Genomic DNA, 22,230 nt, shown 5'->3' with positions numbered 1-22,230 from the left:
TCAGCCCCCAGTTTCTAGGATACATTTATTGTTCCCAGTTTCAATCCTGAAGTCCAGTGTGTAGTGGACAAGGATTTGAGCTGTGTCACCATAGCTCCCCTTCTAGAATTAGGAATTAACTGCTGTATGTTTTTATCCAATGCTGATGACAACCTTTGTCTACTACCTGGACAACAAGTAAAAGAAGCTTTATTTTTAATAAAGTTTTGTGAAATTATTTCAGTTTCAATTTGAAGACAAGAGTGTGAATATGAAAACTTGAAATTGTGCCCAGTATCCTGTAAAAGAAACAAAATGGGCTTACAAAAAGCCCAGAAACTTCCATGCCAGGCACTTCCACTAAAAAGAAGTTGTTCCAAAGTCTCAATGAGCCTGTCAAAATGACTGCTAACCAATAAGGAGCATTAATATGCATATGCATCCACAGCAGACACTCCATACAAATCACTTCAAGGATAACAGTCCACCCTTAAGACTCAAAATAAATATTAAAATCTTATGATAGTGTGCTATTTTTAAATACATGTAGCTCAACATCAGCTTCTAAAACTAGGTTAAAAAAATCTTTTAGACTTGGCAAGTGCCATTTCAGACCCTAATGCTCGTGTGAATTAAGGCTTAATTATATTACCTCGAGAAATAAGGGTAGCTGCTTTTAATTGCTCCTCTAGAAAAGAAATCTTTCACTGCTCCTATCCTATTTGCTAAAGCCCACTTAAATAGAGCTAAATCCTTATACTGGAATTACAGCTTCATTCTTTGATAATTCAGATTAATAATACTTGTGCCAGTAGCATGATAACTGTGTGAAATATGAATTAAATCACATTAATTATTTAAAGGTAGTTACCAAAAATACAAGATGATCACGTTCCTTAGCTATCTTCTCCACCAGCCCAATAAGGTTTGCTAGATAGTGATGGGCTGCAACTTCTTTTTCCATTGCTTCCTCCAGCTGCAGTTGCAAAAGACCTATTTTCTTCTTTAATCGTCTATAAAAGAAAAGAGAAAATCTTTGGATTGGGAATTAGTAATGACCTTAAAGAACTTGTATCACTCATGCAAATCAACAGGTACAAGTCTCAAACATTTGTACATACTGTTAAAAATGCACTGGCTCAGAATATTTGCAGTGCCCTTAGTATCATGTTCCAATTTTTGGGGCTGCTTTTTCTTTACAATACGTTATCTGAATAAAAATAGTAACAATGATTCAAAATAACAGTTTGTGCAATGGCTACAAGCTCCTGTTTCTTAAGATACAGAACAATAATCCTGTCTTTTTAAAATATTGTGAACTCCTTTCTAAGCAACCAGGTGCGTGAGAAGATCTGCAAATAGTGTAAGTCTTATCCTTATCTAACTGCAAATAGGGTATGTCTACTCATCTTGTTTTCAGGTAAGTACACCTAATGATTAATTGCTACAGCTAACTACTAACTATTAAAGATTATTCTTAATTTGCACTTAGACACAGAAAAGTGAGCATGAAAACATACAAAGGTTAGCAAAACTTGACAACCAGGCCTGTAGACATGACAAACGTGTTTAGGTAACATGGCTTTTTCTTTGCAGTAGGTAGAAAATACACATTATGGGAAGTCAGACAATATTTTTACAGATATTTCTGTTGTTTTTAGAAATAAAAGTATTTATATACAAGAAAATGAGACTGTGATAAGACCTGTTTGTCTTTTGAGTCATCTGCATCTCAGTTTCCAGGATCTTCTTGTCAGCCATGAAGTTATTTTTCTCTAGGAGCAGTTTCTTGTTTTCAGTTTGCAGTGATGCTATTTTTCCCATTACAGCTTCCACCTCAGAGCGTTTTTTCTCCTGCTCCTGCTGTAAACAGCTGCAAAAACCAGCAGTGTAGAAGAGGCATCATGTACAGATCTACATCACTAAAATGCTAAGTTACAGGAAGATACCCATGTTGAAGTTATGAAATAAGATACATTGAGAAAGCTCAGTGTTCACTGATGACATCACAGAGGTATTAAAATCTCATATCAAATTATTCAAGTAATTCCTTCTGACTGCACTTTATTTAAATTATAAAAAAAATGTAGTCCAGATGTAATCCCTTCATGTTTCTTTTTTTCTCAAATAAATTACTATCAACAGCAAAATACAAGGTCTGAGGATTTCTCAGGATGGCACTGTCCCATGAAACAGTAACCTGCACTATCCAAAGGCTTGAAAGCATACAAATGTATGGAATGTCTTCACAGAAACATTACTCTGCAGGTTATGCTGCACAGCAGCACTTCTGAGTTGTGATGTTTCATGTAATTTCCATATTGTATCAAATGAAGAAACTTAGAACTTCTAGCTCAGAATTCCTGGATTCCTTAGACATGTTCCAAAGATGGGAACACAAGAATGAGAACATTTTACATATAGTACTGATAGAAGCAAATAGATTTGACAAAAATGGTATGTTTAATGCCTCCTCTTCTACTATTCCAGATGTTATAATTAGCAGTAGGTACTCTGTGGTAAAAAAAATTCCAGCCATGTTTCTAGAACTGGGATTTTGTAATTTTAAATGTCTCTAAAAACTAAGACAGTATTTTTAAAATACTTCTTTCTCTTTCTTTGTGCTTTGGTACTTACCTTCCTGGATTACCAGCATAAGTTTCCACTGGCCTCCTGCCTACAGAGTGCTACGTGTGCAGCTCTGGTCATGTGCATGCTTTGCACCAATTTTTCTCTGTGCACCATATGTAAACTCATACCTTTTTAAGTCATTCACCACAGCCAAGTGTTCCTCTGCTGTTATTCTGCTATCCACTTTGGCTTTCAGCTCCTCACATGTAGAACACAGAGCTGCTAGCTGCTTCTGGTACTCTGTTATTTCTTCCTCTTGACTCTTTTTCTTATCTTCTAAGGCTACTATTTGTTTGGTCAACTTTGAAGCTTTTGGAAAGAGGAAAAAAGAGTCAACTGTTTATAGCAGAACTAATTCAACCACTGAGTGAAACTTCAACAAAACCATTACTACATTAATTCCTAGTTGTTTACAACGTTATGCAACAGAGCATTTGTCAGTTTGTGTTTTAACAGTTTGGACTTGACTTTTTGCTGTCTCAAGCAACTTGTTTTGGAATAGTGCAGAAACTTCAAGAGTACTTCTTTTCAAGGCTATAAGCTCGCTGAAATGTCATTTTACTCTGAAAAATTCTGATTCAGTTTGAAGTGCTCTTCAATTATGCAAATAACTGTATTGCTGGTTAACAGTTCTCACTTTTTCAGAAGAAGTCAAAATGGAGTATTTTTTATAGTGTCAACAGGTGATAATAACTTTTTTTTAAAAGCATCATTTGATAAGCAGAGCTTGATCTCCTATAACTTTACCTACTTCAAGGATGCTTCTTAGACATATATGAAGTTGCAAAAACATCCCCAGCCAACCAAAACCAAAACACTGCCAAGCTTGCAGAAACAAAAGAAGGACAACAGAAAACAAACAAAAACCCTACAAAAATCAAAACCTACAGTACCATCTTTAGTGTAGTTCAGATGACTAGCAACTCAAGCCCTTTTACCTTCTTGAACATGCTGCCTGTGACTGTCTTTTGCTTTAGCTTGTTGAATTTTGAGTTGCTCCATCAACACTCCATTTTCTTCCAAGACCAGCTTGGCCTGAGTTTGCAGCAGCTGCCTGCAATGATAACTGGCTTTTAAAACAATATAACTCAGATGTTATGTCTAAAGAACAAACAAAACTGATTGCCAACAGTGTAAATCTACAGAATCATATTTGAACCTCTTTAAAAATAGATTAAAAATCCTTATTGAAAGCAATATCAGGACCTGAGGTAACCAAATCTATACAGATACAAACACCTGTATTTCTGCCTCATTGAAAGTAAGTCTATGCCACTGGGTGAATCTGCAGAAAGACTTAAGATTATGCTGCATGCTCTCTCTTCCAGTCCTCCTCATGTAGACATGGTGTCATCTGAGCCCTTGCATGCAACTCCTACCTGTGCCATGGGTGCAGGAAGAATTTTTATGTTCACTCATAGTGGATGCTGTTCCCAAACCTGTTCCAGCCTCCTTGTGAGCAGAAGCTCACCCACAGTGTGTGCAATCAGAGCAGGATGAAAGCTCCGCGGTGGCAGCGAATCCTCTGGGAGCAGGTCTGGCACCACAACCAGCCCTGTGCACTCAGATCTGAGAGTGAGGAGCTGAGCCCAGCCCCTGAACCCCAGCCAAAATCTCCAGGTGTCTGCACTTCCCGAGGGAAAGCCCCGCAGCTAAGAGACCAGAGTCAGCTGCACTCCTCCTCCTCCTCCTCCCAGCACATCTCCTGTCTCCCAAGCATCATCATTGCCATCTCTTAGGCAACAAATGGGAGAAAAAAAATTTTAAAAAGGAAAAAATAAAATGCTAACCTCCAACAACTACTTAACTTCATTATGCACTGTCTCACTTAACTTCATTTGCAATGTTTCACTTCACAAAAACACCAAATTCTTCTAATGCCACATTCCAATGCTATTTTGCATTAGTGGAAAACTGATGTCATTGGCACACTGTAAAGGCATGTAACCTGCAATATCTAGGACAGAGTTACATGGGCTTCCAGTGCAAAACTCCACATTCATACTTAATCTTTACTCCAAAATTACTCCAGGCATTGAAGATCAGCATTGTTCCAACATGACAGTTGTGATGCTATTAATTCTTCAGAAAAACAGTGTTTGAAGACAAAAAAAATTTTCCTTAAAATCTGTAATTTTTAAAGTTTGCATAAAATAAGCAAAATAATTTTTAACTTTGAAATTAATTCCTAGTAATATAACTTGCCATTCTGTAGGGGTAATGAAGTTATTTAATTGCCCATGCAAATCTTCATTCTCCTTCACCAACTCTTCAACTTGTGCTTTAAAATTCTTCATGTCTTCCTGGAAGATAAAGTATTTCATATAAAATTCTGTACAATTATTTTGCTTTAATTTTTATATCCAGAAAAAATTTTATAAGTACACATGCTTAGCTGCCTTCTAGTTCTTGTTGTAATAGAATATTATCTCACTACTCACTCATCTCTAATTCAGGTGTGCATATTTGATTTCTAAATTGTTTCACTAATCTTGTAATACTTGATTAAAAATAATACTGATATGTGCCCCATTTTTGCAAGCTGTAGACCCTTAGAAGATAGGTTTAAAAAGCTGAATTCTGGAAATTAGTGGATGATACTATCCATTTTCAGTAGAAGTAACATGGATTTGAATATGGTAAGACAACACCGTGAATTTACAGTAATATAAAAAACCCTTGGTGTTTTCTGCTTATTTTATGGCTGAATTTTTTGAAGGAAATACACTTACTTTCAAAACCTAGGGAAGTTGTACTCTGAAGCAAATAGCTATTTTTCAAAGATTCAGTGATAAAAAATACTTCTAAAAAGCAAAAAGAGTACCCAATCTTTTAATACCTAGAAGTATTCTTCTACCACAAAACCCTCAAGCAGCTGCAAGAGCACTGAGTTCCCATCATGAATGACAAAAATTCTTTATACCACTGACTACTTTATGGTTTGTTCCATTTTTAGAGCACATCTTACATATCTCAGTGTAGTGCATGCCCCTTAATGTGAACAGGCTGACAAAAACAAGCAAGTCAAGTAGGATAAGACAGCACAATAATTATGCATGGAAAAGTGAAACAAAGTTGCTCTAAACTTTAGGCAGAGAACATTATTGGCAAATCCCTTTAAAAAATTCAGTAATTTATTGCTGCATTTTTTCTAAATGGCAACTTGCCTCATGTTCAAGAATAAAATCTTCCTTTTCTCTAATTCTATCTTCATATGCCAACAGAAGAGGTGACAAATACTTCATATCCAGCTTAAAAGAAAATTAAAAAATAAATACATGAATATTAATTACAAGCCATAATTTAATCTGTAGTTTTTACTTCAGCTATAGATCATTGGTTTCAAAAGCTGTTAAAGGGGTTTCATGTATGACTTGCAGATTAAAGTGCAGAACTTATACAAGGACACAGACCACCATATGCAGAAACACTTCACAGCACTGCGTTAGGAGCAAGCTTTGGAAAGGAAAAGACTGCATGCTTCACTTGCAGCTTTCTTCTAAAAGCAGCTTTAACTTATCACTATATGCAACACAGAGAATATGGATGCAAATAAATACAAAACAAGATTCAAACACTATAGTGAACACTACTGCTAAAAAAATTATCCCAGATTCATTAGGAAGTGGGAAGGAAATTTTTACACTCTCAAATCTGCATCTTTAATACTAAATACATTCATATGTGATTATTGGCTATTTTGGCTACAGAGACAGAGCAGGAGAACTTTCCCATTCTGTATAGTTCTCAGTAACAGTGAGGAAGGAAAATATAAGATCTGTTTAGTATTTCAAGAAGAAATGTTTTTACATATTACAAATGCATTCCCTTTCATGGACTATTTGTCTTCTCCTTGTCAGAAATTTATAGGCTACTACTGGATCCATGACCACTCCTACAATCAGAAATATTCTGTTTTCATTTAGTATTATGACAAAAAAAGTAACAGCAAAAGATTACCAATTAAGATTACCAATTAAGCAACAGACCTTGGAAGACCTTGAAGCAGACTAAATGCTAGACAATTCTAAGTGAAGATGGCATTTATGATTCTCAGTGTAACAATACTTTTCAATAGTTCAAAGTTGGTGACTATGTGCAGTTTGTAGCTTATTGTACATTCAACTGGAACTGCACACATTCATTACAAAGTTCTGCCACACATATTTTTCTACCACAAAAGAAATGTTTATAATATTCGATTAGTATGTGATAGTTCAGCAGAGTAATAGCTGAATACTTTGATTTCAGTAAAGAAATTCTACTTCTTTATTTAGAGAGGAATGAACAGTTAAGTGCAAATGTTATTTGACTTACCAGCCATGGTGGTCGTGGTCCTTCCATGGGTAAGCTTTTCAGCTTTGCATTCTAGAATAAATATTTTAAAAGATATTGACATTATTTCCTGCTTTTTGAAGCACCAGCAACTGTCCCCTGCAGTCACAGTTATCACCCCAAACAAGCTTATTACATGTGTTGCATATGTAACACACACCCAATAAAACTGAATTTCAGTATGTTACTGATACATAATAATACTGAATTCTTAATATTAGACTTAATGATAGAGGCTTATTTTGAATTATTTTAAATTTCAGTAAAAGCCTGTGCAATTTATAGACTTTATGGCAAATCTGGAGAAAACAGTCATAAAAACTCAAAAGATTAAAAAACAGACAATGGGACATTTCAGTAGAAAGTGCCTTGATAACCAAGATTCTCACCTCTTCTTGGGACAATGACCTGAATTTAGTTTGATAGCGACTTAATTCTACATTTAAACGATGGACCATTGTTTTCAAAGCATCATTTTCATCTACCAGCTCTTGAGCTTGCTGTCTGAGAGAAAGCAATTCTGTTGCCTCCCCTGTTAAAACAAATATCCAACAAGAAAGTTCCATTAAAATTCAAGAAATGTTCACAACAATTTGTTAACTGTAATGAAAGAAAAATTAAATAAGCTAGAATAATAACCAATAACTTCTCTCAAAATACTGGTATGGAAAATCCCATTAAAAACTACTAGCAAAAAAATCCACTATATTTCAAACAACAAGCAAATTTGTTTTTTCTTATAATGTACTTACTCCTTGACAAAATTTCTACAAATGTAGAAAATACTGTTTGGAAACTACTTCTGCATGCATACTTGCCTAAATCAATCACTTGAAACCTACTGCTAAAGGAAAATGTTGTAAGAAATTAGAAAAATTGAAACAAGATAACTGCAGAATAGCTTGTACATTTCTCTCACCTTCTCTATGTGAGTTCTCTACAGCTTCTTTAAGTCTTTTGTTTTCTTCTTCTAGTTTCTTCAGCTTTAACTGCTGTTCTTCCATGTGCTGTTTTGTTCCCTCCAATTGCTGGGCCAGAGCTTGGTATGCCTTGTTCAGAGACCAGTTTTCTTGTTTTAGCTCTCTGAACTTTTCTTTGCTTATGTTTTCCCATACTTGCCTTGCCCGAACAGACACATCTGTAATGCCACAGAACAAGGTATTTAAATACTATCCAGACTGGAACAGGATTTCAGCAAATTACAAACCATTTTTTCTAATATTAACATTATATATGAGTGATATTTTGTAAGATCTAAGCTCACAGCTCCCAAAAGGTAAGACCTTAAATAATTAATAAAATAATAATAATAATAATTATTTCTTGATAAAGAAATAATTTTAAAAGTGGATTTGGAAAGAGAGCTGTGGAGTGGCTGCAAGTTCCCATCTTTTCTCTCAGACACTACAAACTTCTAAAATCATCTTTTAATGGAAAAGATAGTGTCAGCAGATCTTTCTCCCCCAAACATCAGTGACTGGAGAGGTAAATCTGAAATGCCCACTGCAATGAGCAAAGTGTTTGTGCCCTGCATGGACAAGTCAGTATCCTTCATCCCTGCAAATTTTAATCACCCATACAATGAAAGCTTTACATTCCTTCCCACTGAACAACTTCAGTGTTACTGAATAGAAGTTACTGAACAATTCTTACAAAAGTAAACTTTTAGATTATCTGCCAAACTCTGGATATATTGTTGCATCAGTAAAACTGATTTTCATTTACACATGCATATTAATAAAGTGAAAATGTCTAGCAAAGTCATTGAATAATCCAAAGTACCTGGGGATGGTGGAGGTTTGTCATGTATCAGATTTTCAGTTACTAATTTTTCCTCCTAGCAGAGAAATAAAAAAAGACAATCTGCTTTAACAGCATCACTGCTGAAGAACTTAAATAAAATTTTTGAAGGAGTTTCTTTTATATCAACAAAACTGAATGTTGGATTCACTGCTGATAACACAAAACTTAGCATTTACTAATCTAGACATCATGTTATCAATTATCACTGCCATCAGTCACTTGTGGACATCTGAAACTCATTATTATCTTCAGTAGTCAGGGACATACAGTTCTCAAAACAGTTTTTTTTTCCAGCTGACATAAAAGTCACAAACACAAAGCTTCTTGAAGAAACAGGAAGGGCATTCTTCCCACTTGTTAGTCTGTACAGAGTAAGACTTTAGAGTAGTCAATTATGACAGTCCCTAACTGGGTATCAGCAAATCAATTAAAATATAAAATGTTTTTCAGAGCTGAAGAACTTTGTTCTTGCTTTGCTGGAAAAAAACCCCAGAAGTATTTTGTTTTTCATTTTCAGAAGGTTCTTTTACCAGGAAAGCATTACAGTGTCATTTCTGCTAATGTATTTACTTGAGCTGAAAGTGATGTAGATACTTCCTCCATGTTTTTATGAAACAGCAGTGAAGTTTTATAAGGATATGCTGTCACGGAATTTAACACATTGATGATACTGAGTGACACCAGTGACTAAAGGAGACAAAACTCATGAACAATTTCAAAGGAAAAGATAACGTGGTTAAGAAAAAAGTTGTGATAACAATAGAAGAAACCATTTTCATAAACAATCTTCTGGCAAGCTGATCTGAGAAACTAAATTTTTGGGTATTCCTTTTCAAGCTTAAGGAAGCAGTCAGATCAGCTCAAATAGAAAACTATACAAAAATGCAGTGAAGTCAGGCTCAGAATTTGAAAATTAACAGTATGAGCTATCTCTTGCATGTTGTCTCTCATTCTCGGTTTCTTTCACATGAGTAACAGACAACATAAGAAAAAAAAATACAACAACAACTTTTGTATGGCTTATTTACCTATACAGCTTCATTTTTTCAAAAGGAATGATTAGCCACTCCTGTACTCCAAAAGAAAAAGATTCCCTAGTGGCAATAAATTGGTTTTAAGTGAGTGCAAACCTATCAGCTTTTTATGACACCCTATTTTCCAAAATGCATCAAAAATCAACCTTTATAAAAGTCTTACCTTTAAATTCAAGCCCAGATTTTGGTTTTCTGTTAAAGAAAAACAGATCTTTCAGTCAATTAGAACTTAGAAAACTTATTTTAAGTGCATAAGCTCTAAGGGTTCATAAGGATATGTATGCACACATTTAATACATGCAAATAAATGTAAGAAAGTCCTCGCCAAACCACAGATTAGATCACAGATTTCCATTAACTCTTTCATGGTGTATCAGGACACTGATGTGAGACCTCACTTTACCTCACACTGGATAGGTGCAAGTATAGAAGAAATGAAGCTGTATTGTTGGCTTCTGTTACAAGTTTAGAATTTGAATGAAGAACAAATGAAATATCGTCACTGATTTTACTGGACTCGAATCCTACTGCATCTCTGAACAAAACAAGAGTAATTCTGACAGCTTTCAAGGTCTACAGCAGTTACTATGTAGAAGAGGGATTAGAAACATTTTTTCAGTTTAATGCCTTCACTTCCCAAATGGTTTTATCAAAGCAGCCATTCTTTCTGAATATTGTTCTCTATAAAAGAGAAATAAATAGAGTCCACTGAAATAATACTGAAAAATGCTGGGATCCAATGTGAATAAAATTTAGAAAGACACAATTTTTTCAAAATTGACTCAGTTGGGCTTTCTCTTTCCTATCCACTAGCTACAGAGTGCTACCATCTGTGGGAGATATGAAAAACCTTATAGAATAAGGGCCTGACAGGCCTCTGTTCACTTCTGTTCATTTCTGTCACTTCAGCTCACCAGAAAGCACTCTGGGAAAGCCTCAGCTAAGGGGATAGCAAAAACCAAGTCACATAACCTAAAAAACAAGTTCTGTAAACAGAAAACAAGCCATGTAAGCAGTGTGGGCCCACCTTGTGTTTGGGATTCTGACTGGTCAGGGTACATGTGGACACTGTGTCATCAAAAAGGTGATGGGGTAAAGGAACATGTGAACAGCAGAGGCAGGCAGCCACTGCATGTTTGTTCTGCTCCATGGGAATGGAAACAGGTAGGAGTTTACTCCCTGAATACAGCATAAAAAGGCCTGCTTTTTTGCAATAAACCATCTTCCTTTGCAGCTGCTACGGGGAGTCTGCATTTTTCATTCATCATTGCTACAACCATCCTCTGTAAAAATTGCATTTTCCAGCTCCAAAACTGATTCTTATTTCCCTTTTCCTGATTTGAAAATAACAGACAAGATAATTATGCAAGAAAACTCCTATACCAGTAGACTGGTGTTGCTCTATTGTTATAATTTCTCTCTCTCCAATATTCTATTGTTATAAGAAAATAGCCTAAGGACAGATCCAGTAACAACCCAAATATCCCTAATCTAATGAAATTACTTATTGAAAAAAAAATTATTTGTGAAGCTTAACAATTCAGTGCTTAGGTTGATAGCCTGAGACTGATGACCATGTTTATTTCTCTGTTCTGAAGAAACACTCTGACACCAACAATGATACAACTTTTGCAGAAGGTATAAACAACACCTCTATCATGCCATTTGATTATTAAAAATCCCAAGAGGTTTTTACTACTGTTTTTCAGACATTTTTTCATAGAAGTGAAATAACTGATTAAAAATGTTTTCCTTTTTTTTTTTTTCTTTGAACACAGTAGAACTCCAAAAAGTTCCAGATTACAAACCTGACTGTTTCTGGCACATATATCAACAAAAGCATAGTAGAGAATGACTGTACTTTACAAGGCAAGAGTTCACAAAACCTTCCTCCCCACCTCCTTATTTTACAGTGGCTGACAGTTCATTCCACAGTGAGTATAAACCAATCTTTCCTCCTTATGCAGGCTTTTAATTTTCTGTAACTATTAGAAGCTGCTAAGTATTTAATAGCATTTCTTTAACTGCCATTTTAAAAAAGGAGTATAATATTACAATATAGTATTACATTTATTTTATTATTTTTTCCCCAATGGAATTAAAAGGCAAGGCATTTTGACTTAAAGTAAGTTTACTTACCTTCTGTTTGCACACCTGACTTATCCACCACCACCTGACACTCAGTTTCATGGGAAGAAACCTCTTTCTTGTCAGCATTAGGAATAGGAGATGGTGGGAGCTCCTCCTATGTAAAAATAGGACAAACCTCTCTAAATCATGAGATCACTGTTAAATTAGCTCTTGTACCTTGATACCTGTATGACACATTTAGTGTATTAACGTCCCAGTCCCATTCAGAATTGTTTACTAATATTTTAAGAGACTAAATTATAAGATTTGTTTCTTCTCTTGTTTTCTTGGGGAGCTTTTGTTGCTGTTGTTTAGGGCTCCATGCAAATGAAATCTAAACCTTACAATGATCAACAGGAGGTTAACAAGTATGAAGTGATTAGTTCAAGTACTTTCTGTCACCTTCTTTGGTTACAAGAGTCCATGAAATTATTCTGTGTTTCCTGGCTTGCTGTGGCGTATGTGATCTTGATTATCAGCCATTTATCTACTGTATCAGTGCTGTGAGGGATCAATGAACCATTAATTAACATCATCTTTGCTGGTTTCCCCACTGATCACACACCAGTGTTCCACATATTCTACTCACCCCCGCCCCTTTTTTCTTTTTCTTCCCCTTCCCTCCTCTTACCAGCTACTGTCACTGCACCTTGGGATGTTTTATGGATTCTTTCATGTTTTGGGATTTGTGGTGTATATTCTCAGACTGATGGTCATACTTTACTGATGCTGGGTTTTTTTGAAGAGGCATTTTTTAAGAGATCTTTTATTGTCTTTTTCCTACTCAGGTACTTCTTCCTGTTAAATTTTTGTATGATTTTTGATTTAACTTTAAATGTGCCTTAGGAGTATTAAGTTCATTGCTGGCTAAGCAATGCAAAATCACAGCATACAAAAATTACCTGGTCTTCAAGAAAAGGTAAATTTATTTTGTTTGATTCTGAATCTCCCCATTTCTATATAGGTCTGTGCTCATTAGCACAACACCAAACCATTAACTAAGCTTTCACCATTTAACAAGGAAGTTACTAGTGCTTTTAACAAATCTTCTACTATGTAAGTACCATGCTCAATATAAATTACTGGACATTTTACAAGACTGTTCATGATTATTATATACAAGATAATTATGCATGATGATTACATAAAATACCAGTGTGCTCCTAATAACCAGAGAGAGACTGTGACAACCAACAAACCTACGTAACTCATGTAAGAGTAAATGAAACACAAAAATTAGCATGTGAAATAAATATTGAATACATGTCTAAAGAATAAGAAGAGAATACAAAGCATCTGAAATATTAACATGCATTAATACATTAAAACATGGTAAAAGAACTAATGCATTTAAAAATCTTACCTTTTTAGTTTTGCAGGGAACAGCATAAACAGCATTGCTGCTAAAGCTTCCTTGCCTTTTGTCATTACTCTGACAGCTGGACTCTGCCTCTTTATCAGCATCTGAAAGATATGTATCCATGTCCTCATCTTCACCATAATTGCCTGATATTTCCAGGGACTGTAGAGGAGATCCGTCACAACCATCAAGTTTCCAGTTAGATCTGCAAAAAGCAATTTAATGCCTGTTTCAGCACTGCCAATTCTTCAAAAAAATCCCACACTAGCAAAGTAGAACCATCAGTCTTAAAATATACACAAGTCCAAAGAGACAGATATCTAAGCTTCTGTTAGCTGCAAACAAGGAATGTAGTTGTCTTGCTTTTGAGATAAATTTCTGGAGAAAACACCCTGGAATGAGCATTTCCTCTAAAGAGAAAGGGCTTCAATTACCCCCTTTTCTTCCGCCAATGAGAGAAACGGATACCAGGGGGTGAAAGTGAAAAACCCCTGTTTATTAACAAAAAAATAAGGGTGTCTGCAAGGCACAGAACCAGAGGGGGAAAAAAAAAAAAGAACAAATGCTAAATATTGAAATTGTGGAGCCTTACCCCCAAACCCCACACCAGCCTGGGCTGCCCTCCCCTCGTGCAGTTCTGGCTGCAGCCAGCAGGGGCGCTGCTGGCTCCCGGCCGGCAGCGCGGGTGCCACGACTCCTCCGCGGCTGCAGGGGGCGCTGTGGCGCCAGTCCAGCCGTCTCTCCCAGACAGCGGCGGGCACAGCCGGCACAGGGGATGGAGAAGGCGCCTCCATTACAAACTCACAGCGGCAGCCGGTCCCGTGCCCCTCTGGATAGCGAAAGGGGCTCTAGCAGGAAACCTCAGAGCAGCAAGCCAGAGCAGCACGGTGGGCTCCCCCGGGACAGCAAGCAAGAGGCAGCAGAAACTCTGCAGTTTTTTACCTCCTGGAAGGGAGGGGCGAAACAGCTCCGGAGTAGGAAAAAACCCCGGAGCAGCAGCCGGGGCACCGCGGAGGGGCCGGGCAGCAGCAGCAGAGACTCGCCGGGACTGCCCAGCGGCGCTGGCTGGTCCCTGGGCCTGGGCTCTGCGGAGGCTGGGGGCAGTCCCAGCGGGAAGCAGGGTGTTCCCAGTCCTGGTGGGCACGCACTGGCTCTGGGCTTCCCGAGAGCGGAGCAGCAAAAGAGGCCAAGCTGGCAAGCTCAGTCACGGTGCCAAAGCAAAAATAACAGTAATAAAAAACACCCAAAAAAAACCAACCAAACAAAAAAAACCCCCAAAGAAACAAAACAATACAAAACAAAAAACCAAACCAAAACAAAAAAACACCAACAAAACACAACCAAAAAAATCCAACCAACCAAAACAAACAAACAAAAACTACAAAAACCACAAAAAGAAGTAGGCAAAACCCACAGAAACAGCAGGATCCCTGGTCAGTGTGTTCAGTGGAACAAGCCCATGCCCCTCACCCTGCCCCAAACTCCCTCCAGACACCCCGGCTCAGCTCCATTCTTCTTGACACCCCCAGAGCCAGGGAGCGTGGGGGCTGAAGCAGGGACAGCAGCCACCCTGGGCACAAACTAGACCAAACAGAACAAAAACCCCCAAATGGTATGGGATAATAAACCATCTCCAAGGCAGTGTCGATGTGTATACTCTAAAATAGACAATTAACACTGGTACTACCTTTTCCTCTCTATCTTAAAATGACAGGTTAGAGATAGTAGATTCCTAATTCTACCAAAAAGACAGTTTGAAATGGACATTTTAGCACAAAGGAAATACCTTACATGTAATTCAAGTGATTCCTCAGCTCATCACATTCTGTAAAATTGATCATCATTTGACAGAAATAGTGTGTGATTTTAGTTATGACTGTTGTACAATCAAAATCTGCCTCCCTGAAGATTGTATGTGTGACACCACTTTACAAGAAATGGAATAAGGATTGTTAGACACTTCAGACTGAATTTATTATAGGGTAGGAAAAAAGAAAGTAGCTGTAACAGCAGGAGTCTTTGGTAAAACTGATCATTGAGAGATTCCAAGGTATCATCACCACAGTTTAAGATACCAAACCAGAAGGCATACAGTACCCTATTCTGAGCTCTGTGACTGTTGCATATGGCTCAAAACATTCTTGTTCCAAGTAGGTGGAGTCGCTTTCAGAAAGGGATCTCTGCCGAGGCTGAGGAATAGCAACAGTGCGCCCTGTTAGTGTTGTTGCAAGGATTGCTGCTGCTAGAGCAGACCTGGAAGGAAACAGAATAAAGCAATGAAGCAATAATGCTTTCTCTGTGCTCCACATTTTATAACTTTCCCTTTGCAAAATGTCTTCGCTATTTAATCAAATCAAAATGTTCCCAGTTAACAAGCACAAATACCCCTGAATGCTGTGGGACTGGTTACAAACTATAACCTCCCAAAGAAAAGCACAAAACAGCTTGCTACTGTAATGCAGCTATCCAAGAGTAAGGCACAATATCTACCGTTTCTCCCAAACCACATGCATGAAAATCATGGAATATACCAAGTTACTTTCCCATAATTCACATCAATAATTTACAGTATTTAGCATTCACTTTAGCCATAACAATACTACCTGGTGTTGTGTTGAAAAGGTCTTCCATGTCCTGCTATTTTGTCTCCATTATTCCCTACTCTAAACCTTTTACTGATGATTCTGAAGTTGTTAATAAATGTTGGCACACTGCAAACCAGTACAAGCAAACAGAAGTGCCTATTTGTGTGATGCTGTGGAGTACAGAGAAGGGTATGATGAAAAGGAAAAATAAGTAGTAAGATTAAAGCAGTGAAATGCTGAGAACTGTAAAATGAATGACAAGAACTTGAGGCCAAAAAGGAAGAAGAAATTAACTAGAAATGTTACAGACACTAAAAAGGCCACAGAAAACAACCAGAATGCAGAAAAAAACAGAATAAAAACTGTAAGAAACTACAACTTAAAAGAAAAAGAATTTGCATTTTTCCAATCCAGTGTGCTGTTCCATGCTAGTTTTTTAAGTCCCTGGTATGGTAGCAAGGTTTAATTTTTGTTTTTCTAATGAGCTAACATTTCCTGACTCACAGCACTTGTGCTGCTGCTGTACTACACTCTACTGCAGCAGCCAAATTAAAAATTCCACTAACTTTAAACAGTCCATTTGTCTCTAATTGACTCAGACACGTCACATAACAGTTACTGTCTTGAATATTTACCATGCTTAGGAGTGGGGAAAAAAGTTCAGAGTGAGAAACTTCCCCCCTTAAATATATATTCTTTTTATGAAAAGATTTGTAAATATTGTAAAGACATGCAATTCTTCTAATCAGATTTTTCTAGTATGCTACAATACCTGATGAAACAACAAAAATATATATAAAAAAAAGAAAAAATAATTTTAAAAAACCCCGAAAACCAACACATACCTGGGCCTTTCTGGAGAAGGGTTTGGACTACGAGGGGGAGGGGTGCGGGGAACTGCAGGTTTAGGAGCTATGGTAGCAGCAGGGACCAGGCCATGAGCTATATGTTTCTAAATGATTTAAAATAAAATTAGTTGACAATGACTTTAAGGATTACAATGAGAAAAAACACAGAACTGAATGTGCACAGAAAGTAACAATGCAAAATAATATAAAAAGGAAGAACAATTACATGCAATTAATGTAAACGGAAGACCTGAAATGGCATTTCATTCCCCTTAAAGTCAGAACACCATGTAAAGCTGGCAAGTTCATTTAACATTTATGAACACCTGCTCTTGAAGGTTAGAAATGTAATTTACATGAGACCCATGAATGTACATTTTCTATCTACTATATCACAATTTGCAAAACCAGAATTTTAACTTACTCATCTTTTCCCTATATATATATATACAAGAAAAACTGGACCAGAAAATAGCTTTTTTCAAAATACCTGAATGCTGCTTCAGACTAACAATATTAGTCCCTTTCTTCTACAGTTTGTCATTCCTCAGTCATAGCAGTATGAGATGGAAAAAACAAAACCCTACCACTAAGTCTTGCAGTCAAAGGTTCAACCATAATTATAAAGAAACAAAAAAAAAAACAATAATTTTTTTTTCATCAGCAAGCACAGTAATTTTTTTTAAAGATGGTATAACATTAAATACCATGTCAGAAAACTGGGACCAGAGTTCCTACAAAAGTACTGTGAAGGAAACTGTATACTGGTTGGAAGGGAGCTCTGGAGATTGTCCAGCTCAAGTTCCTGCTCAAAGCTGGGTCAACCACGAGAGGGTTGCTTGGTGTCCTGTCCAGTCATGTCTTGTGTATCTCCAACCTGGACCAGTGCTGAACCACCTCACAGTATTTTATTATTATGTTTAACTTGAATTGTCTGTGCTTGAGCTTGTGCTCATTACCTCTTATCCTCTCTCTCTAGGCAGCAGAAAATACTATGCCATAATAAATCCACCACCTTTGGGCAGATATTACTTTTCTATGGAGTGAAACAGGCTAAGCTCCTGCAATTTCTGCTACAGATCTTTTTTCCCCAAATTATTCTTGAATTCACTTCTCCAACAGGAGAATTAAGATACAAGCTGGGAAATATTTCTGGTTTTACATGAAGTCACATCAAAGGATTCAATGGTGCATTTTTACTCAGTCATGCAAACACCCTGCTCCCTAATTCTGCATGTGTGTCTGGCATGCACCATTTCGTTTGCTACGGCTGCTGACTGTAGACACGACTATGACTGACCCTGCTAAGACTGCCAGGGAACACCGCTGAAGTGAAGTCATCCCACGGTAAAACTATGACAACAACGCAAGATCAATACTCTCACTGCAGTAATAAACAAAAATTCAGCTGGTGCAAGTGCGTTGGAAGAGCACACCGCACAGCTGCTGACAGCCGTACAGCCCTTGTGTGCTTTGGGCCGCCCATCAGAACCTGGACCCGTTCACTTCTCAGCACCGAACGTGCTGCGAGGATCGCCCCGGCAGCGAGCGGCTGCACTGCCAGCCCGGGCCGGAGGGGAGGGGAGGAGAGGGGAGGGAAGGGAAGCTCGGCGTTCCTGAAAAGCCGAGCAGGCCCGGGACTGAAGGAAAGGAACGCACCAGCCCGCAGACACCATTTTTTGTCTTGGCTTGGGCTTGATTTTTCTCCCCGATTCTCACTTTAAAGTGCTCAGCGATCACCGGCATCAGCCGCAGAAACCATCCCTCGTCCCAGCCGCGCACTGAACCCCGCGTCCCGCTGTCCCCGCTCACGGTAACGGAGCTCCGCGCTAGGCACAGCGATACTCACGAAGGGGCCCCTCCGGCCTCTCCTGAACAGGAACGCCATCAGGACGGGACGGCTCCAGCCACCGCCTCACGGCCGCTTCCCCGCCGCGTCGGACGCTTCGCCTTCGCGACCCGCCTGGAAACAAAGCCACGGCGGATTTGCTGCGGGCCCGCGCTCCTCCAGTCAGCACGGGCCTTACTCAGCCTCGCTCGGCCGTAGCAACGGCTCCGGGTGCGGCCCGCCCTCCGCTCCTCCGCCCTCCGCTCCTCCTCCGCCCGCGGCCTGCGGAGCTCCCGCTGCAGCTTCCCGGCCCCGCTGCCCGGCGAGCCCTTGGCTGCCGCGAGCGGCTCCTCCGGGCCGGGCCGCGCCCCTGCGGCCTCTCCCCGCTCCCGAGGGGGCTCCGCCGTGGGATGTGTTTCGGTGTGCGTGTTTGCGGTGGTACCGGCTTGTCCGTGGTGCCTGTCTTTTAGATCATGCCTTAGCTCCAAGGCTCGTTAAAGTCAGAGCACCGCGTAAAGCTGGCAAACCTGAACATAATCTCTCCCACCGTGTAATAATTGGTCTGGAGACTTCCACCAGCTGAGGGATGGAGGGGCAGATGGAGTTGGCTTTGTAATTCAGGAAGATTTCCTCCCAGCAAGCTGGATGAAGGTATGGAAAAGGCGATGTGGGTTTTTTCATCATCTGTGTGTTTTAATTCAGGCGTTTTTTAGGCTGATTGGTAGAGCTGAAAGTGGAATTTGCAAGCTAACACAACAGCCTGTGTTAAAGTGAACAATTGCTGGCCGATTTTGATATGTTCACCTTAGCTGTAAGGAAGCTTGAGGAAGGAGATCGTGTCTCTTCCAGAACATTGCAGCCTAAGTTTAGGATTAAAATTTGATTAAATTAATTATTATTAAAATTTTAAAGCTTGGAACAGGTTTGTAAAATGTGTCGCTACTTTTCCACTTTCCTTTCTAGGGTGTAACTGCTAGTGAAGGAGGATTTTAAAGGAGGTCTGATGACAACAAAAGCGAAGTCTCCTGTGACAGCAGGCTCTATAGTCGTCCCTTTCGGGCATGTGATTGGAAATGAGAAGTGGAGAGGGTCAGAGCTAGCCCAAGGGCTACAAGGTAAGCACAGACTGGAAGAGGAAAAGCAAGTCAGGCAAAGCATTCCCCTCTCTTGCCCAGTAACGCTGAGAACAGCTGGAATGTGCTTTACTCTGTGCCTGACTGGTCCCATATTTATGGTATGGACTATGTTAGCAGGCTGAAAGATGCCAGTTGTTTGTGCAGTATCTCTGTGGTCAGCTCAGTTTTCACAGCTGCAGAGCACTGCAGGGAAGCAGCAGAATCTGCTCTTGGGGGGCTTTGCAGATTTGCATCTCCACTGAACTCCCTTGAATTCACATCTATACTCTGCTACTATGTTGCTGGCACAACAAACTAAATTATGATGCTCCCTCCAGAAAAACATGTGATATTTTTGTTCAAGTCCAGAGTTTACTGAGCAGCTCTAGTACTTTTAAATCTTGTAGATTGGAGCTGCTATTAATTTGCATTATTAAAGACAGTAGTTTGGACTGCTTGTAATAGATTTACTTAAAAGGAAAAAAGGCTTTCTATAAAGTTCATTATCAAATCACTAGAATTATTGACACTTTAGGAAGGCTGTGCTGTGAAATAATTGTTAGTATATTTTTAACCACTGTATTTTTTCTTCTAACAATCTCATCCTAAGGGAAGGTTAGACTCATCTTTGAAGATGGCTTGGGACTGGTGGACTTTCATCTTTCAAACAGAACTTGCATTTTACTTATTTCTGAAGCAGATCTGGTTGCAGGGGATGAATTCAAACGAAGATTGGTTAGGTTTAGAAATGTAAGTGCTATATAAAGTGAAAAGTTTTCATGAGATACTTGTTTATTCCATGCTTCTGAAAACATTCTTCTTGTGTTATTTTAAAAAATTCCATTGAAGATGACCTTTTGGGATAATTTTCACCTGGAAACAGAAAAATTCTGCAGCTGTATTAAACCTCTGTCCTGTTGCTGCAACTTATGTTCTTCCTCTGATATGCTATTAGGCAGCTCATACTTGAAGGAATTTGTCTCTGTTACGTTGCATTAACTTGTCATTAATAAGGTTTTTTCTAATATCTTTTTCCTTTCAATACAGGCCAGCAGTCTTAGGGGAATTGTAATCGTAGAGAAAACCCAAATCAGTGATCAGTACTACTTGGGAGTACAAAAACTTGTTGTACTTGAACTTGGGATGGTGTTGCTTCCTGTGGCAAATCAAGGAGAAGCTTCTCAGCTTATTATTCAACTAGTAAGTTTCTGTGTTATATTAAAATATGAGATATAAAGCAAAGCAGGTAGATCTCCCCAATGATCATTTCAGAGAGAATACATAGGGTCTTAAAGGAGCACAACATCATTTGAATGTAAGGAATAAATCTTCTGCAACAGTGATACAGTAGTGTAGTTCAGTGGAAAGAAGGCTCATTTGGGAACAAAGAAAAAAGGCTGAAGGCTGAAAAAGGCTGATATGAAAATGTAATCTTGTATGAGGTGCCGCTAGTTAGCGTTAGGCAAATGTCACTGTCAAAATCAGCTTGAGATTTTGCTTTCTCTAAGACTAGGGAAACTTTTAAAATTGGTTCTTGTTACCCTTTCTCTGACTGCATCACAAAGATGACAGAAATACTTGTTTTCATTTGTTGTTGCTATTGAGAAATTGTTTCTTAGTAAGGCTTTGTCGAACTGCACCCCGTGAGGGAGCACACCCAAGCAGGGAGCTTGTACCTTCAGCTTCCTGGCGCAGGGACGCAGCCGAGCGTTTGCGGCAGAGGCGCACGGTGTCGCTGACGGCTCTCTTTGGCTGCAGGTGCGGGAGCAGAGCAGGGATCGCGGTGCCAACCCCTTCCTTGGCAGGCAGCGTGCCCGGCTGGCCGAGCCCGCCGTGCTGCAGGCCGTGCAGCACATCCCCGGCGTCGGCAAAGCAAAAGCTCTGCTCTTACTGCAGCGCTTCGGGAGCATCCAGCGCCTTTGTAACGCAGACATCCCGGAGCTCGAGCGAGCAGTGGGACAAACAGTAGCACAACAAATTTATACTTTTTTACATTCCTGATGTGCACGTGCAGTGGTATTTTGCAAGACGAACATTTGGGATTTTTCTTCTGAATTATAAAAGTTTGGTTTTAATAACCACAATTTTTTTCTGATTTCTGTAATCATGGCTAGCAGCAACTGGACTCTGATGCTTCTTTTTTACATCTGCTCTGTTCATATAGATTAAGCTGTGCAAATTGCCTTGGAAAGAAGTCTGTATTTTGCATCCATGTAGAACAAATAAAAACCAAGAAAGCTGTGTTTTTCAGCATCTGTGTTAAAAAATGGAAGAGCAATCTGCTTGCTTACTTTGGACTTCAAGAAAAAAAACCACCATATGAATATATGCATAATAACTTCTCAGTAACTGGAAATATGTTACATGTGTTCAAAAAGTTTGCATATATTGCTTTATAGCAACATCTTTTGGTTTATAACTTTTTGGAGTTCCTTTGGAAAGTCCTACTGGAATACAGGTTTGACTTCACACTAACTTATTTCTCTGGTCACCCCTCCATTTCGTGGGGCATTAACAAATTCATTCCCATGTGTCTGATATCCAAAATATTGCTTAATTCATGTTGTCCTTCTGAATATAGG

General features: G+C 38.8%; 2 protein-coding genes across 5 annotated transcripts in view; one reads left to right on the top strand and one right to left on the bottom strand.

The window, feature by feature from the left end:
* The window catches only part of CEP89 (centrosomal protein 89), a 34,329-nt gene extending 15,644 nt beyond the window's left edge, over positions 1-18,685 (bottom strand). The window contains exons 1-16 of one of the 4 annotated variants that reach the window (XM_041490542.1): positions 18,555-18,679; positions 16,703-16,809; positions 15,370-15,525; positions 13,276-13,477; positions 11,922-12,027; positions 9,946-9,974; positions 8,728-8,782; positions 7,865-8,083; positions 7,335-7,477; positions 6,928-6,978; positions 5,778-5,861; positions 4,816-4,913; positions 3,549-3,664; positions 2,739-2,919; positions 1,685-1,852; positions 851-992 (exon numbers count right to left, since the gene is read on the bottom strand). In XM_041490542.1, the coding sequence (XP_041346476.1) occupies positions 851-992; positions 1,685-1,852; positions 2,739-2,919; positions 3,549-3,664; positions 4,816-4,913; positions 5,778-5,861; positions 6,928-6,978; positions 7,335-7,477; positions 7,865-8,083; positions 8,728-8,782; positions 9,946-9,974; positions 11,922-12,027; positions 13,276-13,477; positions 15,370-15,525; positions 16,703-16,809; positions 18,555-18,593 (1,896 nt within the window). In that variant the 5' untranslated portion in view covers positions 18,594-18,679. Of the gene's footprint in view, positions 1-850; positions 993-1,684; positions 1,853-2,738; positions 2,920-3,548; positions 3,665-4,815; positions 4,914-5,777; positions 5,862-6,927; positions 6,979-7,334; positions 7,478-7,864; positions 8,084-8,727; positions 8,783-9,945; positions 9,975-11,921; positions 12,028-13,275; positions 13,478-15,369; positions 15,526-16,702; positions 16,810-18,554 lie in introns of those variants that run through there. The other 3 variants (XM_041490543.1, XM_041490544.1, XM_041490545.1) reach the window with 3 other exon arrangements.
* A 129-nt stretch (positions 18,686-18,814) lies between these two features.
* FAAP24 (FA core complex associated protein 24) lies at positions 18,815-21,890 on the top strand. Its single transcript, XM_041490548.1, has 5 exons — positions 18,815-19,184; positions 19,497-19,648; positions 20,259-20,398; positions 20,696-20,848; positions 21,407-21,890. Exons 2-5 carry the CDS (start codon positions 19,537-19,539, stop codon positions 21,647-21,649), a joined length of 648 nt encoding a protein of 215 aa, XP_041346482.1. The 5' UTR covers positions 18,815-19,184; positions 19,497-19,536; the 3' UTR covers positions 21,650-21,890.
* The last annotated feature ends 340 nt before the right edge of the window (positions 21,891-22,230 follow it).

This window comes from Pyrgilauda ruficollis, unplaced genomic scaffold, assembly GCF_017590135.1.
Source record: "Pyrgilauda ruficollis isolate IOZ18807 unplaced genomic scaffold, ASM1759013v1 scaffold124, whole genome shotgun sequence".
Taxonomy (NCBI): Eukaryota; Metazoa; Chordata; class Aves; order Passeriformes; family Passeridae; genus Pyrgilauda; species Pyrgilauda ruficollis.
This window is presented reverse-complemented; position numbering and strand designations above follow the sequence as displayed.

Bases quoted from the DNA above. Each gene is read 5' to 3' on its own strand.
- FAAP24 (XM_041490548.1), top strand. From the start codon at position 19,537: ATGACAACAAAAGCGAAGTCTCCTGTGACAGCAGGCTCTATAGTCGTC. The intron at 19,649-20,258 runs GTAAGCACAGAC...TCTCATCCTAAG, and splicing joins GCTAGCCCAAGGGCTACAAG to GGAAGGTTAGACTCATCTTT. The intron at 20,399-20,695 runs GTAAGTGCTATA...CTTTCAATACAG, and splicing joins GATTGGTTAGGTTTAGAAAT to GCCAGCAGTCTTAGGGGAAT.